The sequence below is a fragment of the Engraulis encrasicolus genome, chromosome 10 (assembly GCF_034702125.1).
Source record: "Engraulis encrasicolus isolate BLACKSEA-1 chromosome 10, IST_EnEncr_1.0, whole genome shotgun sequence".
NCBI classification, from domain to species: domain Eukaryota; kingdom Metazoa; phylum Chordata; class Actinopteri; order Clupeiformes; family Engraulidae; genus Engraulis; species Engraulis encrasicolus.
The window spans coordinates 34,069,968-34,084,967 of record NC_085866.1 but is presented as its reverse complement, the minus strand read 5'-3'; the positions used below and the strand labels follow the sequence as shown (position 1 = coordinate 34,084,967).

The following is a 15,000-nucleotide window of genomic DNA, read 5'->3' as shown; positions in this document are numbered from 1 at the left end:
AGGGAATACTTTTACAAATATGTGACTAGCCACAAGGAAACAGGAAACTCTTAGCTTTTAGTTAAACCAGTACTGGTCTCTGAAGCAACAAGTAGCTTCTTCAAGAGTTCAACTTACACATACAGCAAAAAAATAAAAAATAAAAAGTACTTTAATGGTGATTTCCTCTTTTTTGCCTTCAGAGACATGGGACTCTGGGTTTGAAACCAGTCACATATCCACAATTCATTTATCGTCCTCAGACATTTCTCCCCATGTCCTCCCATTTTTTAAATTTTATTTCAGCAGCTCAAATGATGGACCTTCCCTTTAAAGGGACACTGTGCAGGAAATGGTCAAAAAAAGGTACTGCAACTATGCTGCTCATTGAAACTGGGCTGCCTATTGCCAAATTTGATCTTTATATGAAAGTTTACTAAGTAATAAACAAATATTTCCTAGTATGATCCAAGTAGAGTCACTTTTGCAGCTAAAAATGTCTTTCTGGAAATTCAAAATGGCGGACCATGGAGAAGATTCCCCTTTTCATGTATGAAAATTGCATTTTTTCCAGTCATAATGAATACTTAGAATTTGATGGTGGTGGTAAGTATTCATGAAAAGGTAACATTAGTGAATGGGCAGCATGAATTCTGGAAATAAACAACTAAAAATCTCACACAGTGTCCCTTTAATGTTCATGAGGAAAGTAAGGTGTCCACTATAATTCAAACTGTGTTAAACAGTAATGGACGTAATAAATGCCAATTAACAGTAAATATGTAAATAATTGCATGTTTGGGAGGTAGAACTAATCTGAAATCTATAAATGATTTGACCTTTACATTATTTAATATATCCTTGTCTTTTTTGGTTCTATCTTTGTATTTTACCAGATTTAGCCCACTGATGTGTATTAAACAAAGTAATCTGATAGGTACTTAAGGACAATAAACAGGTACAAGATATTCCTGTTTTCTTTCTGCATGAAAGTGTTATATGCTCCGATTTGATTACATACAATATTATTTTTTTCGTACCACTAAACATAATTTTGCAAGATGTTCCATGCCAAGTGTTTGTGTGTGCACTAAACTCTGAGTATTAAACTGCCAAGCTTACAGAACCTAGGAGATAACTCCTTGTGAATATTTGCGGAAAGTTGCATCATTTTGGAAACTCAAGAAAACGTCCCTCTGAAGTCAAGCAACAAAGACAGGAAAGTTTGGCAAAACATTCTTTTAGTACACAGCTATGGTCAACCTTTCATGACAAATTACAGACAAATGTTACAAAGTATGCATTACAGGACAATGAAGATTAAAAAAATAAAATAAAAGCAAAATCCCCCCTTCCCTTACTCCCATCAATTCTGTAAACAAATGTGATATTAAGCAGAACTTCTCAATGGTGCTAAATATATACAGTATATCCATAAAATGACAGCCCTGATAAGGCATGACACCATTGAAACGTCACTGGAAACTGTGATTAAACAAAGACAAAAAATAAAGAAAAACAGCATGCAAGTGAGAACAATTTGAACTGTACAGTAATTCTGACAATAGTCTGACTTGTACAATATCATACCATGAGGGGGCAACCTCGTCCTTCGTTTTAAAAATACTTTGTAAGTAGCGTCTTCAAAAAAGGCTTTGTGCAAATGTTTCTTTTTGTCATATTCACATGTTTCTTTCTCTATTCACAATAAATTCTCATCGTCATGAGGTCCCTTGTTGACATCGACATATTTAAGAGCATAAAGAGGAATATACTTATATACTCTCATACACAAGAAACCAGAAGTTGTACACTCCCTCGAAAAAATATCATCCAGTTATGCCTGGCAATAATATTAAAACAAGAACACTTAAATATGATTAAAAAATAATAAAAGCAAAAAAAAAGGTCAAATAAAATGTTTGGTTTCTAAAATTCCAGCACCCAGATAATCTCTTAGTTGCCAAGAAGAGGTGCAGTTTCTCCGCTGGAGACGGTGTCTTTGTTCTTGTTGTAGGTCAAAAACTGCAGGGAGATCTGAGCAAATGCAAGTTAAGGACACAACTTGGGAGATTCTGTGTGGAAAAAACACCACACACAAATACGTGATTTTATCACAAGGTCTTGTTTGAATAACACTAAATGTCATCCGATCATACACACAGCCTGAGATGAGATGACTTGAGTACAATTATGAAAATCATATTTAAATCCATTTCATAATTAGATAACTAAGTCGTTTTTTAAAAGAAAGACACCACAATCATCCTCCCAGAAATGGCACATACAGCCACTCATATCCTGCACATTTCTCTGTAGTACAAATCCTCCTTGTCTTCACTTCGAACCATTTTAAAATAAAAATCAATCGCTTAAAGTCTGGCGATAAAAGACAAGACGAGTGCTACGGCACACAAACACTTGACATTTCTCTTCATAAACCAGCCAGTTTGGCAAAAGGATACGAGGACGTCAAGGCAGAGTGTGCCGAGGCTGCCGATGAGCCAGGGGAGGTGGTGGATGACGTAGCTGACCTCCCCCTGCCCACGCTCCGGGTTCTTCAGCAGCACACTCAGACCGTACGTAGTGTTGCCCAGGATCACCAGCGCAAACAGGAAGAAGGAGACGCCCTCCGTAGACTTCCTCTTGTACTGTTGAGGAAACAGAAATGTGGGAGTTAGATGTACACCCTCACATCACTGGATGGTTTAATGCAGTGTTTCTCAACCAGGGTGCCCTGTGGTGCCGCACACACCCCTCAGGGGTGCCGCAAAAATGTGTCTGACGGTATGTGAAACTGACCTAAATAAATAAATTATGTAATATAGTACATATTTGTCTAAATTAATTGATTAATGCTCGTCAATGGAATCTTTCATCTACCATTTACGCACAATAAAGTACATTTAGGTCGCCCCAGTATGGTCTACACTTAGCCTGTCTGAGATAAAGCTGCAACTACGAGGTTGTGTGACGTCTCCAAATGTGTTACTTTTCTGAGCCTCTGTGGCATCAAATGCCATGCCGTGTTACGGCTTTTTGGTTTGGGGTGCCTTGAGATTTTTCATGAATTGAAAGGGTGCCTTGCCTAAAAAAAGTTGAGAAACTCATTTGTTCATGAAATCCCACTAATTGTCCGAGGGTCGATTGGATGAAGTGGAGACTAGCATTTCAGCTCAATGTGTTGGCCAAAGATGACTACAGGAAGTGAATAAACGCACATTGTTGCCAGATTAAGATTTTAAGCAAATCTGATCTCTATTAGGCCAGCATATAGTCCATACAACAGGTATCACATGAGAAGATATAGTCCTAGAAGATTGCATAACTTGTCACGCACATCCAACACATTGAACTTTGATTTGAGTACTCCAAGCCACTTCTTAATGTTACAATGTCAGCAATGGGTTTTTTTCTTCTGTTGAATGATAACCACAATTTGAACTATTTATATTGACCTTGTCCTTGACTGAAGCAAGTGTATCTCAGGCCCTCTAAAATAATTTCTCTGGTTACATAATGCCACTCACCTTCCTGTAGATAATATTTCAGAGTTACTCAAAACATTACGCCATCAGAAACAACATGTCAAAAACAGACTACAGAAAGCAACATCTTGCTAATCAGCTATAGACACTGTATGACAAATTGAAACCCTTTCTGGATCTGGTACAGCAAGCAAGCAAGCAAGCAAGCAAGAACACACACCTGCAGCAAGCACTCAGTAATATGGATTGAAGCTGGAGCACACTGCAATTTAGTTCAACATTTATTTTGTGCAAACACCAGAGTAACTTTTTGGTGTTACCACAGCTTCTTCATTTAGTTATATGGAGTTTGAAAAGTATCACACCAAAACAACAACAACCACCACAACCACCATAACTCATCACTCCTGTTGTGCCCGTACTCACATTAGTGTATATCTGCGGTAGCCTGGAGCACAGGTACATGACAGAGGAGATGGAGCCGATGGTGAAGCCAATGATCTCCTTAGTGCTGAAGGATGCCATCTGGAAACACAAAAGTACACATTGATATTTTGTAACAATATGACCGAAGCAAATCAGCTTTGTCGTCAATTTATTCACATGAACTAAGCATACAAAGGAATCAAAGTTCTGTTTCTTAACTGTTCCATACGACAAACATTTCAAGTGCACAAGTATAACAAATAACTTCACCCCAACAAGCTTGCTGTTAACTTTTCTGCTCACCGGCCACTGTGGCTGGTGGTTTTCCAGAGTCACTAGCCATTTAGACTTTCTGTGAGTTTTTTTTTCTTTAGAACATTCATGGATTCAAATAAACAATTGCTGAAACAACTGTGATGTCACACACCAAAGAATAGCTACCCGTTACCAGCATTTGGCCGGTTTGCCATTTGGCCCTGTACCCTAACCTACGCTAGTGCACATACACCACAAATATATACATCTTCACTGCTACCAGCAACTGAATGTGAAGGTATCTAAGTACACGATTATTTTCTGCACCATCCTATCTGCACACGCACACCACGCAAGGCTGCACGATCGGCTCTGCGCATGTGCAACACGATTCGTGGAGCATTTTCACCCTTGAGTTCGCTAGAAGCCGATCTGTAAGTGTGGTTTGGCTAAAAACCTGTCTGTAACATTTGTTTTATTCGAGTAGCCGAGGCTATATGGCATTTTTTGTGGTTTATTGACACACCATGTAATGTTATAAGTGTAGTATGGGAAAAATAGTCGTAATATTATAATGGTGGTGTAACGTATCATTTTCTTGGGTTTATTAAAGTTAAAGATTAACGGGAGACTGTGGCCGTCTGTTGAAGATCGCCGATCACAAATGAAGTGTGTTTTGTCAGCGTCTTGACAGGCTACAATAAAGATGGAATTAATCAGAGACTCTGTAGGTCCTTACAGATCAGCAAAACGAAGGGTGACAATGCTCCACAAATCGTGCCGCGCATTCGCAGAGCGGAGAGTGCAGCCTTGCGTGGTGCGCATGTGCAGATAGGATAGTGCAGAAAAAATAATGGTGTACTTACAGTATCCACTTACAAGGATGCTCGTTTAGTTGCCATTTGTCACATGCATAGAGATACTGTGAAATTGGACATGCAGTAACTATCCCAAGTCAACAGGCACCACAAATAACTAACATCTTCTACTGTAGTGTTTCTCAACGGGGGCGGTAGAGCCCCCAGGGGGCATTGGGGAGCTCTAAAGGGGCTTTGAGAAGGATAAAGCTAAGAGGGGGTGGAGCTTAGTTGCCATTAGTCCATTTCATTTTTTGATACTAAGGGGGGCGTTGTCAGGCTTCTGATGAGCTGAAGGGGGCTTTGGGAGGCTTGTGATGTAACCAAGGGGGCGTTTGTTTAAAAAAAGGTTGACAACCACTGTAACATGGTAACAGGATGTTTACTTGTTGCATGCATAGAGATAGCTGTGAAGTAGAACATGCAGCCAAATTGCTGTGCACGTGGGCAGTGTGCCGCTTTACCAGAGACGAGGTGTCCTCGGGTACAGTCAGCAGTGCTCGGCTGCCGGGCCTCAGAGCTGAGGATGATGCCTGTGCCTCCATGTCAGACCTGGGGAGCAGCGTCAGACTAGACACGCCCAGGAGGCAGAGCACAGCAACCCCATTCAGGGTACCATTGTCTACACATTCATGGGAAAGAAAAAAATCATGGATCAGTTTATGATTACGCAGTTGAACGTAGTACAACATTTGAGATCTTTTGCACATAGATGAGGTTCAAATTTTGTGAAAATTCACTCAAGATTAAATGAGCAGCTCTCTTCCCCAACTCTGTTAGCCTTGGTATACTGAAGTAAAAGTTTAGGTACACCAACGGATATAAATAAATGCATTCACAAGGTTTGTGTAAGCGGTGTGATCATCAGGGCGTTTATCAAGCTGTGTCCTTATCCTCTTTTAAAATTGACCATTCGCGATGTGTTGTTCTGTCTCATGTTCAATAACAGAAATTTGGGTTGTGGTAAGTCATGCATCTTCCATTCGATCATTGCTGACACGTTATACACATGAGCAGTGGTCATTCACCACAAGCAGCCGACTTACTAGTGCTGAATTTGTTCTTTGCCTTGTAGTAGAAGTACAAGCCCAGCATCATCAGGTCAGCTATCACGTAGTAGACCGCAGTGTACGTCTGGATGGAGAACACAAACCAACAATGTCAGAAAAAGTATTTGAAGTCCTAAAAAGGTGCACTGTGTGGTATTTTTAGTAGTTCATTTCCAGTATTCATGCTGCCCATTCATGCTACCTTTTTCACAAAAAGTTACCACCCTCATCAACTTTTAAGTATTCATTATGGCTGGGAAAATGTAGATATAAAAAAGGTGGCTCTTCTCCATGTCCACCATTTTGAATCACCAGAAATAGACCTTTTTAGTACAAAACTGTACTTTGATCATCCAAGTACGTGTATTATTACGTAAATATTTATGAAATGATTAAATTTGACAATAGGCAGCACAGCTTCAATGGACAGCATGTTTGCAATACCTACTCTGGCCACCATCCAACAAAATGCACCTTTCAGGCTATTCCCTTTTTCCCTTGGTGCGGTTCAGGGATTTCAAAACAGAAAAGTGAAACAGATCCAAGGTACTCAATGAGCGTAATTTTAAATGTATTATGCTACAAAACATTTCGGCCTGATAAGCCTTCTTCAGGGAACCAACATGGTTTGAAATGCCTAAATGCAGGTCACGGCAGACCTCTGCTAGACATCATCTGAAACGTTGGAATACTTAAACAACAACAAAAAATATAAAATACAGATCAATTCAAGTGGAGGAACTGATTACGTACGCCAACAGATCAATTGTGTCTGTCTGCATCTCCATACCAACAGATCAATCGTGTCTGTCTGTGCCTGTCTCCCATACCTGCAGCGGCAGCTGGTCAGCCAGGAAGGATCCCACTAAGTTGCACGTGTCACCTGACAACCACAGGAGCAGGAACCAAATGGACAGAGCTTGGTCCATATTCCCTGTGCGGCAGGAGCTGTAGTATTGCCTGTGTGCGGTCAAATCAGAAGGCATGCGGGATGATTGCGCTACACCGAGCTCACACTTAAGCAAAGTGACTTACAGATTCGGTAGGTTCGGGGTATTCATTACAATTGCCAGAGTAATGTGAGGCTAGGTGTCATGCCCAACGGCACCTCAGCCGTGGTGGGATGTGAACCTACAACCTTCTGATTTCAACTCCCAAACTCTAAAATGAGGTACAGAGGATATCTATGATGGCAAATCTGGGCAGAGACTGACATATGGTGCAGACTACTCACGGGAGTGAAGAGACCATGAAGCAGCCTATGGAGAAAAGGCCGAGGATCACACTGGACATGTCCCGGGCATCCTGCGCGCACTCCCCGAGGCCGTTCCAAACCCACTCCGACCCGTTTGGGCAAAGCGAGGAGAAATTACCCCCGACGGTTATTCCACCGACTGAGATCCTTGAAAGAGCGCTGTCGTAAGCCATAGCAGCTGAAAATAAAGTAGGGCCACACACTGGTAAACATCAACAGACACTGCCGAGCAAACTGCTATCAACTGATTGAAGCCTTTTCTTTTGTCCAGGTCTACATCCAATTAGAGACTCTTCTTGAAATCATTAAAATACATCCAAACACAGTATTCGTGACGTATAAAGGGAAAATGTTACCTATCAGGGTATGTTTTCTTTCCACTCTTGGATCGTCTGACCGCGACCAGCTCTTCTCCACAAAACACTAGCCAAGGGATAAAGGAAGTAAACATGCTTATATTGACTTGTCATTGGACGATTTTTCTCAAACGTCACCAAGGGGCGGAGTAGACAGAAACTATCATCGGTGCGCGTCAACGCTTGATAAATACCTGTCTGGGGAAATTGTTTTGTGAGGAAAGAGCATTATCGACGTGAAAATGACTTTAACCTACATAATCCACTCTTCACCGTGAACCATCAACAGATCAATGACAGACAAAATGGTCACAATAACGAGATGACTTGTCTGGTTATCCAGACGTAGCCTAGTGAAACAGAAGTTTGTCGAGTTTGATTACAAAACATATCGTTTATAGGTCTTAAAGCGTCAGTCTGTCTGTGGTCACATTTCACACGTGTGCACCACATACCAACATGTTACGTTAGTTCACTCGAATACCAATTTGGATTCCACTCCATCACGCGTCTCAGGAAAGGTTTGCATTTTGTCACCACCGTGTGAACATAGTTAACAAATGTAGAAAAACACATTTTTGTCGTGGCCTTAATCGCTTTTTAAACTTGAACGTAGCCTTTCCCCCAAACACGAAACAAACAAGACACCGGTGCGGTGAGAGGTTAATGAACAAAGGATAGGTTAACGAGAAAACAACTCCAGTTCAACACAAAAAAATGGGCTCCATTTGGAAAATGGAAAAAATACTGTATCCTAACTGCAGACATCTAAGTAGCATAGCAATTTGGCTCCTCAAAACCGAAGTCCTCAGATTAATGTAGGCCTATTACCTTTTGGAGTTCCTTTATTCCTGGGGTTTAGTAGCTGCTCATTCAGGACCACCACTTCACCGGCGACCTCGCTTCTCCTGCTGTTTAGACGGAGATCAGCTGACTGCCCAGCTGATTTGACTTGTAGGCTCTGCGATTCAGCATAAATTCACAAACGCTGAGCTCAGGAGTCGCATCATCACAGCTTGGACATCCTTGCGCGTGCGTAATTGTTGCTTCACATGGACTTGACTTCCTCCACACAGCTCGTACCTGGCAGAGTAGTGTGATAATGGTTGGGAAATGAATTTCATCATCACATTCAGCTTGAAGGATTCAAAGTGGAAGTTTCAAGTGACAGGGGGTGCATCCCAATATGTGTCCTTGCCTCCTCCACTTGTGCTTGTCTCCTCGTCCCGCCTCCTGGCCCCTCCTCCGTGGAGAAAACGATAAAGTTTCCCAGCTGTCAGCCTCGCCACAACAACTTTTGAGGGACTGTTTTTCATTCACCATCCCAATTGCAAATGAGAAAAAGACTTTACAATTGAGCTTTTGCAAGATATTGAAATATAATGCTGTTGTCAGTGATGTCATCATGACGAGAAGCAAGTGGAGGAGGCAAGTGGAGGAGGCAAGGTCACATATTGGGATGCACCCAATATGTGTAATATGTGTAAAAATGACTCCACGGGGAAACATGACTGCTACTGGCACAACCCTAGGCCAACAACAGAAATATAAATTCACATGTGAACCCTTAAGTTCTCCTTTAGTCAGAAAATCGAACCCCCTCTTGATTAAAGAAAGTTTCAACACTGTGCCCACGTGCGTAACCAGGGCGCGTCTTTCCCGCACGTGCCTCACTACCACAAAACAATTTCTCACATTTCATGTCTTCACACAAGGGGGTGCTGGGAGCTGCCTTCAAATATCTGGCATTCTGTGGCACTTCCCTGAGCACAGAGCACCCCCCCCCCCCACACACACACACAGCTATTCGTTTGATAGGATATAGAAACAGATTGCGAAGAGAGACCCATTCACTAAGAAGATAACTTAATACAACGAATAGACCCATTTGATAATTCCAAATATCCGCTCTAATCTTTGACCCAACGTCTATGCCAATTACATTGTTAATTACATTAATTTCCATAATAGTTTAACGATCACATAACAGGCAATTAGTGATTTTTAAAATGACTCAACATCCTAGATATATACAAAAAAGATAAGATAATCTCGTCTCGCCATTCCTTTTGAGTTTATCAGAAACCCAATGGGTGAAACTAAGACAACATGTGGACGTCAATAAACAAATGATCTGACTTCACAGGCACTGCACAAACTGCAGGAAATTAAAATGATTACTTATTAAGCTACAGCGTTCATTGACATGGTAATGATCAAACAGACGTTTTCATCTTCCCATTTTATTCAGTAACCATCCCTTTTGGCCAGTTGCTTTATTGTATGCTACTGGAAAGGAATATCAACACAACAATTTGCTCTGTTGTTACAGAGTGAACATTAAAACCAAGTAGGCTATTATAACAAAAAATGGGTCCGTTGCAGTTTACAGGCAACACTGCATTTAAACCTTTTTATTGAAGTAAATGACCAAACAAACCAGTCTTCAGTCATGTTTTTGAATGAATACTCTTATTTACAGCAATGGACTGTCTTTTTTTTCTCCAACAAACATTCAAACACAACCATGCGCTCGCACACACACACATCCATTCATGCTCATTCACACACACAAATACCCAGAAGGTATAATACCGTGTTAAACATTATTATACATCAAGGGATAGGGGGGAGATGAGAGTGTATGGTCTTTTATAAAGCATTGTTCACAACAAATTTACAAACAGCATCGTAAATGATAGTAGTAATAATAATAATAATAATAACAGTAATGATAATAAAAAAACGACTCATTAAGTTATCCCACTGTAACAGTTCCAAAACTGTGCCACCGCCTCCATTGTTGAGAGCCATCCGTCACATTGACACACCAACGGGGGAAAAAGTTCTTCTGCCACTCTGTGTACACTTCTTGGTAAAAGTTGATTTCTTTTATATTAACAATAATAATAACAAGGCATTTTTCGTAGTGGGCGAATAAAAGTAGCTCTGGAATAATGGTGTGTATGCAGGGAAGCCGGCAGGTGGGGACAAAGGGGACAGTTGTCCCGGGCCCAGGGACAGAGGGGGCCCAGAATTGGGTTGTCATTACATTGTATGTATTGGGTGGGGGCCTTCACAGATGACTTTGTCCTCCTGGGCCAAGCCAAAGCTGTCAGCGGCCCTGTGTGTGTGTGTGTGTGTGTGTGTGTGTGTGTGTGTGTGTGTGTGTGTGTGTGTGTGTGTGTGTGTGTGTGTGTGTGTGTGTGTGTGTGTGTGTGTGTGTGTGTGTGTGTGTGTGTGTGTGTGTGTGCCAGCAGGTCCCGTATGTAAGAATGAGTGTGAGGGAGCAGAGAGGGTGTGTGGGATGATGAGGAAGACCAATCCATCCTTCTCTTCACATTACGTGCAGCCATTTTGCTTTCTCCACAGCTGGGGGCTCAGTCAGTCAGTGTTTTTCAATTAGATTTAAAAAAAAAAACTCTCCCTCCCCCTTCCTCCCACCTTCTCAATCTCACTCTCCCGTTCTCCATGCGCTTATATGCACGGGCTCGTTTTTAAGCGCTTGCGTTTCGGCTGCACAACTTCGTCCTCCGAGTCGTCGGTGGCGTCGTCGTCGTCATCTCCGCCCTCCTTCTTTTTCTCTTTCTCCCTTTCCTCCTCCTTGTCCTGCTCTGCCGTCTCTCCTCCGTCCTGGTCCTGGTCTGAGGACGGCTCGCTCTCGGGGATGATGGGGAAGTCCTGGTCTGGGTAGAGCTCCTTCAGCCTCTCCTCGAAGTACATGCTCACCGCCTTCCCAGCCTCTGCCACCTCCGAGTCAGCCTGCCAGGACAACACAGGAGGATAGGGTAGGATAGGAGGGGGTAGGGAGGTTGGGGTGGGGTAGCCGGGAGAACATGGGGTAGGGGGTTAGGGGTAAAGGGTTGAGCGGGATGTGTGTGTGTGTGTGTGGGTGTGCGTGTGTGCATGTGTTTTACAAAGGCACAGAGGTACAGGGGCACAGAATGACATAAATGAGGTGTGAGAGAGGAGTACAAGTGTGTGTGTGTGTGTGTGTGTGTGTGTGTGTGTGTGTGTGTGCGTGTGTGTGTGTGTGTGTGTGTGTGTGTGTGTGTGTGAGAGCAGAACACAGAGTACAGAAGGCCAAAGAAAGAGGGTGAGCAAAGCCATATTGGGTAAGGAGAGGAGGACGAAGGGGAAGGAGGGGGAGAGTAAGCGGGTAGGTGTGTGGGTGGATGGGTGGGTAGGTGGGTGGGGGAGAACAAAGGTGGAGTTCATGAGAAAACGAGAAACTTAGAAGTCAGACGAAAAAACCGTGGCAACAACGCGTTTTTGAACCCATCATCAGGTGTGTGGTGGCGACCGCTTACCTGTACATTAACTGGTTTCTCCTCATCATAAACCTGGATTATTCGAGACATCTAAAAAAGGGGCGATAACAGTACAGTAAAATACAAAAAAAGGAGGAAAAGGAAAAAAATAACACAAAAAAGGGGGGAAGAAATATTTTATAGCACATACGGAGAGGAGGTATCCTCAACTGTATTTTCAATCAGTCCAAGGAGCACAATATCACGCTTGCCAACAACAAGGAAAAAAAAAATCTTACTACGTATGGCAAACATCCAAATTAAATCCTTTAATCGCTTTTGTGTGTAAATAGGAGATTATCCAGCAGCATTACACTGGATAAGCGATGTTCACTTTCCCCAAAACAAGAAATAAAGCGTTTTTCTCCCCTGCCATTTTTGCTTATATGGTGCTTCTTTGACGGACAAAGTCACAAAAATCAAAGTCACAGGAATCAAAAAACAAACACAGACAAATCCCATAAACTCTTACATACCAACAAACCAACATTACCAACAACAGCATTTTGGTCAGCTTCCCAGAATACAATTTGGAGCAGGTTATAACCACAGCTACAGTAGAGGCCTGTTTTTAATGCGACTGGCGACTGATCATTACCAGAACTTCTGCCCAGTACGAGAACCCTTTTCTACTCCGTATGCTTGCCCCGAGCATACTGAGAAAATGCAATCTAGTTATCTCAAACGTCAAATACATCTAACTCCATTACATGCAAAATCAAACAATCATTCACTACAATTGTAATATAATGTTCACAATAGAATTTTCTCTTCTTCATTTCTCTCTTGTTTTAGCATTTCTCCCTCTTCTGTCTTGTAATTTCTCAGCAACACCCAACGTTCCCTGAGAAACTGACGATATGAAACCAAAAAGGTATTCATATGAAACAGCACATCCATGGAAAAAAGAGAAAAAATTCAAAGCCACTTCCTTTACAGTGAACTGCACAAAGGACCCTGCTAACAGGGAAATATTACCACAAATTACTCAAATCCTCTTATACAGTCACATGACTGCATAAACCAACTATGCATGTAAAAGCCAAGGCAACTTATTTGCATGTACAGTTGGATATTAGAAGAATGTGCCAGTAAAAAAAACATGCAATTCATTCTTGGATTCCTTGCATTCTCATGCACTTGTGGAAGAGGTAGCCAGCAAAAGGGGTGCAGAATTAGTATCTTGCAGAACAGCACATTACATTACCCTGACACAATTCAAAATGTCTTAGGTATTAACTGGCTATTAGTTTACGTCTCTGGGGCAATTGTGAGGTAAGATACCTCGCTCAAGGACACATCAGATATGGGATTTGAACCGGCAACCTTACGATTAAGAGACTCCAACTGCCTAACCATTCTTCCATCGCTGCTTCAACAACTGTACTGCACACGAGCAGTCATAAGGTTTTAGCTTTGGTTTACACACATTAAATAGCTGCAGCCAGGGCTCTACATAAACTGTCAACCAGCCAAATGCTGGTCAAAATTCAGTTTGGCTGGTAGAAAAGACCAACTTACAAGCCACTTTGACCCATTAGTGAGTGTGTGTTTGGCTAGTAAGATTAACACCTACTAGCCATTTTGGCTGGTGATCATTTGGAGCCCTGGATGCAGTTATCCTTCCACAACTAATAGATGCAGTGGTTGTACCGTGGATCAGTGAGTTAAGGCGCCACACCATAAATCAAGCCCCAACCGAGTCCCCGTCTCTCTTTCCCACTATTGTCCTTTCTCTCTACATTATCACATCATGATAAAGGCAAAAGCCAACCCGCGCACCACCCACGCCCACACACAGAGACACACACACCAATCTAACATGGACTGCCATAATAACCAACCCCTTCCCCTAGGTCTACTGCAGACATGATTTTTCTCTCCATAGATTTAACCTCATTACGTTAAGGAAACACCCTCTCAGGGGATATCAAGGGGATTCAAATAACATGAAGGATGAACGACACATTTCCTTCACTGCAGAGGAGATAAGTTAAGGTGATTCTGCTAGGGTTAGTGCTCCCACAAACACGGTGTTCAGCAACACATGCCTATGTGCGTCTGTAAACATGCTATATAGTGTGTGAATTTATACTGCAGGTCCATTCTGGGGTTGCCTGGTTACCACCAGACCTAATCACAAGTGAGATCAGTGAGATTGTCTTTCAGATCGAAACGATTGTGTAGAACTAAAGGCAGTATGGGAGTTCCCAGGCTAATTCTGGGGTGCATTTCCACATTACCATAGCTGATTTATTGCATACAATAAAGAAGCCATGGTCATTGGCTGTGGTTTTAGGAAACAGGCACCTCTTGTAGCATACTGTATGTGTACGTGCCTGGTGTCTTTTGTTTGGATATCTGTATGTGGGATGCTCCATAGCTTTACATGGGGTGCCAGTACGCGTGCATGTGTTATTAATAAATTCCACAGCCCACGGCAATCCAGATGGAAAGACGAAAGAGACAGCTGGACAGACAGGCAGACTGACAGACAGACAGACAGCCTTGCGACCACAAGGGTGTGCCCCCAAGGACTCGGGGCCCCATGCCACTCACCTCGTTGTACTTGGCACAGTTGCTGAAGACCAGGCGCACGTCGGCCACAAATTCGGTGGCTGTGCGGTAGTGCTGCGCATGCTTCAGCTGCAGCTTCTGCTTCACCGTGTTCAACGCCATTGGCTGCTTGATGATCTTATAGTAGTTGGGCACCTGGTGGAGCGGAGTGGAGTGGAGGGAGAAAGGAAAGGACAAGGGAGGAAAGAATGAATTAGTGAATGAATGAAAACCGTTATTGCCCTGAAGGGAATTTGTCTGATTTGGGAGCCATACAAAAAACACTTGGACATGTAGACAATTACAGCAGTACACAAATACAAGTCCACAACATGCAAACATGCAAAACACAGTAGCCTAGCCAGAGTAGGTTTAAATAAAATACTGGCAAATAATAATAAAGAGGAGAGAAGAAGGGAGAGAGGGAAAATATGAATGAGTTAATAAATAGTGTTTGTTTGCTGTAACA

The 15,000-nt window shown here is 42.4% G+C and overlaps 2 protein-coding genes across 8 annotated transcripts in view; both read right to left on the bottom strand.

The window, feature by feature from the left end:
* Positions 1-1,203: 1,203 nt before the first annotated feature.
* slc66a1 (solute carrier family 66 member 1) lies at positions 1,204-8,663 on the bottom strand. Its single transcript, XM_063208699.1, has 9 exons — positions 8,497-8,663; positions 7,666-7,732; positions 7,289-7,487; positions 6,885-7,014; positions 6,052-6,139; positions 5,470-5,627; positions 3,894-3,992; positions 2,445-2,630; positions 1,204-2,016 (listed from the first exon to the last, which is right to left on the bottom strand). Exons 3-9 carry the CDS (start codon positions 7,480-7,482, stop codon positions 1,936-1,938), a joined length of 936 nt encoding a protein of 311 aa, XP_063064769.1. The 5' UTR covers positions 7,483-7,487; positions 7,666-7,732; positions 8,497-8,663; the 3' UTR covers positions 1,204-1,935.
* Positions 8,664-9,892: 1,229 nt separating this feature from the next.
* Positions 9,893-15,000, bottom strand: part of trim33 (tripartite motif containing 33) — a 56,676-nt gene continuing 51,568 nt past the window's right edge. For 6 of the 7 annotated variants that reach the window (XM_063208692.1, XM_063208693.1, XM_063208694.1 and 3 more), the window contains exons 19-21: positions 14,535-14,687; positions 11,976-12,026; positions 9,893-11,427 (exon numbers count right to left, since the gene is read on the bottom strand). In XM_063208692.1, the coding sequence (XP_063064762.1) occupies positions 11,143-11,427; positions 11,976-12,026; positions 14,535-14,687 (489 nt within the window). In that variant the 3' untranslated portion in view covers positions 9,893-11,142. The remainder of the gene's footprint in view (positions 11,428-11,975; positions 12,027-14,534; positions 14,688-15,000) is intronic. The other variant, XM_063208698.1, reaches the window with a different exon arrangement.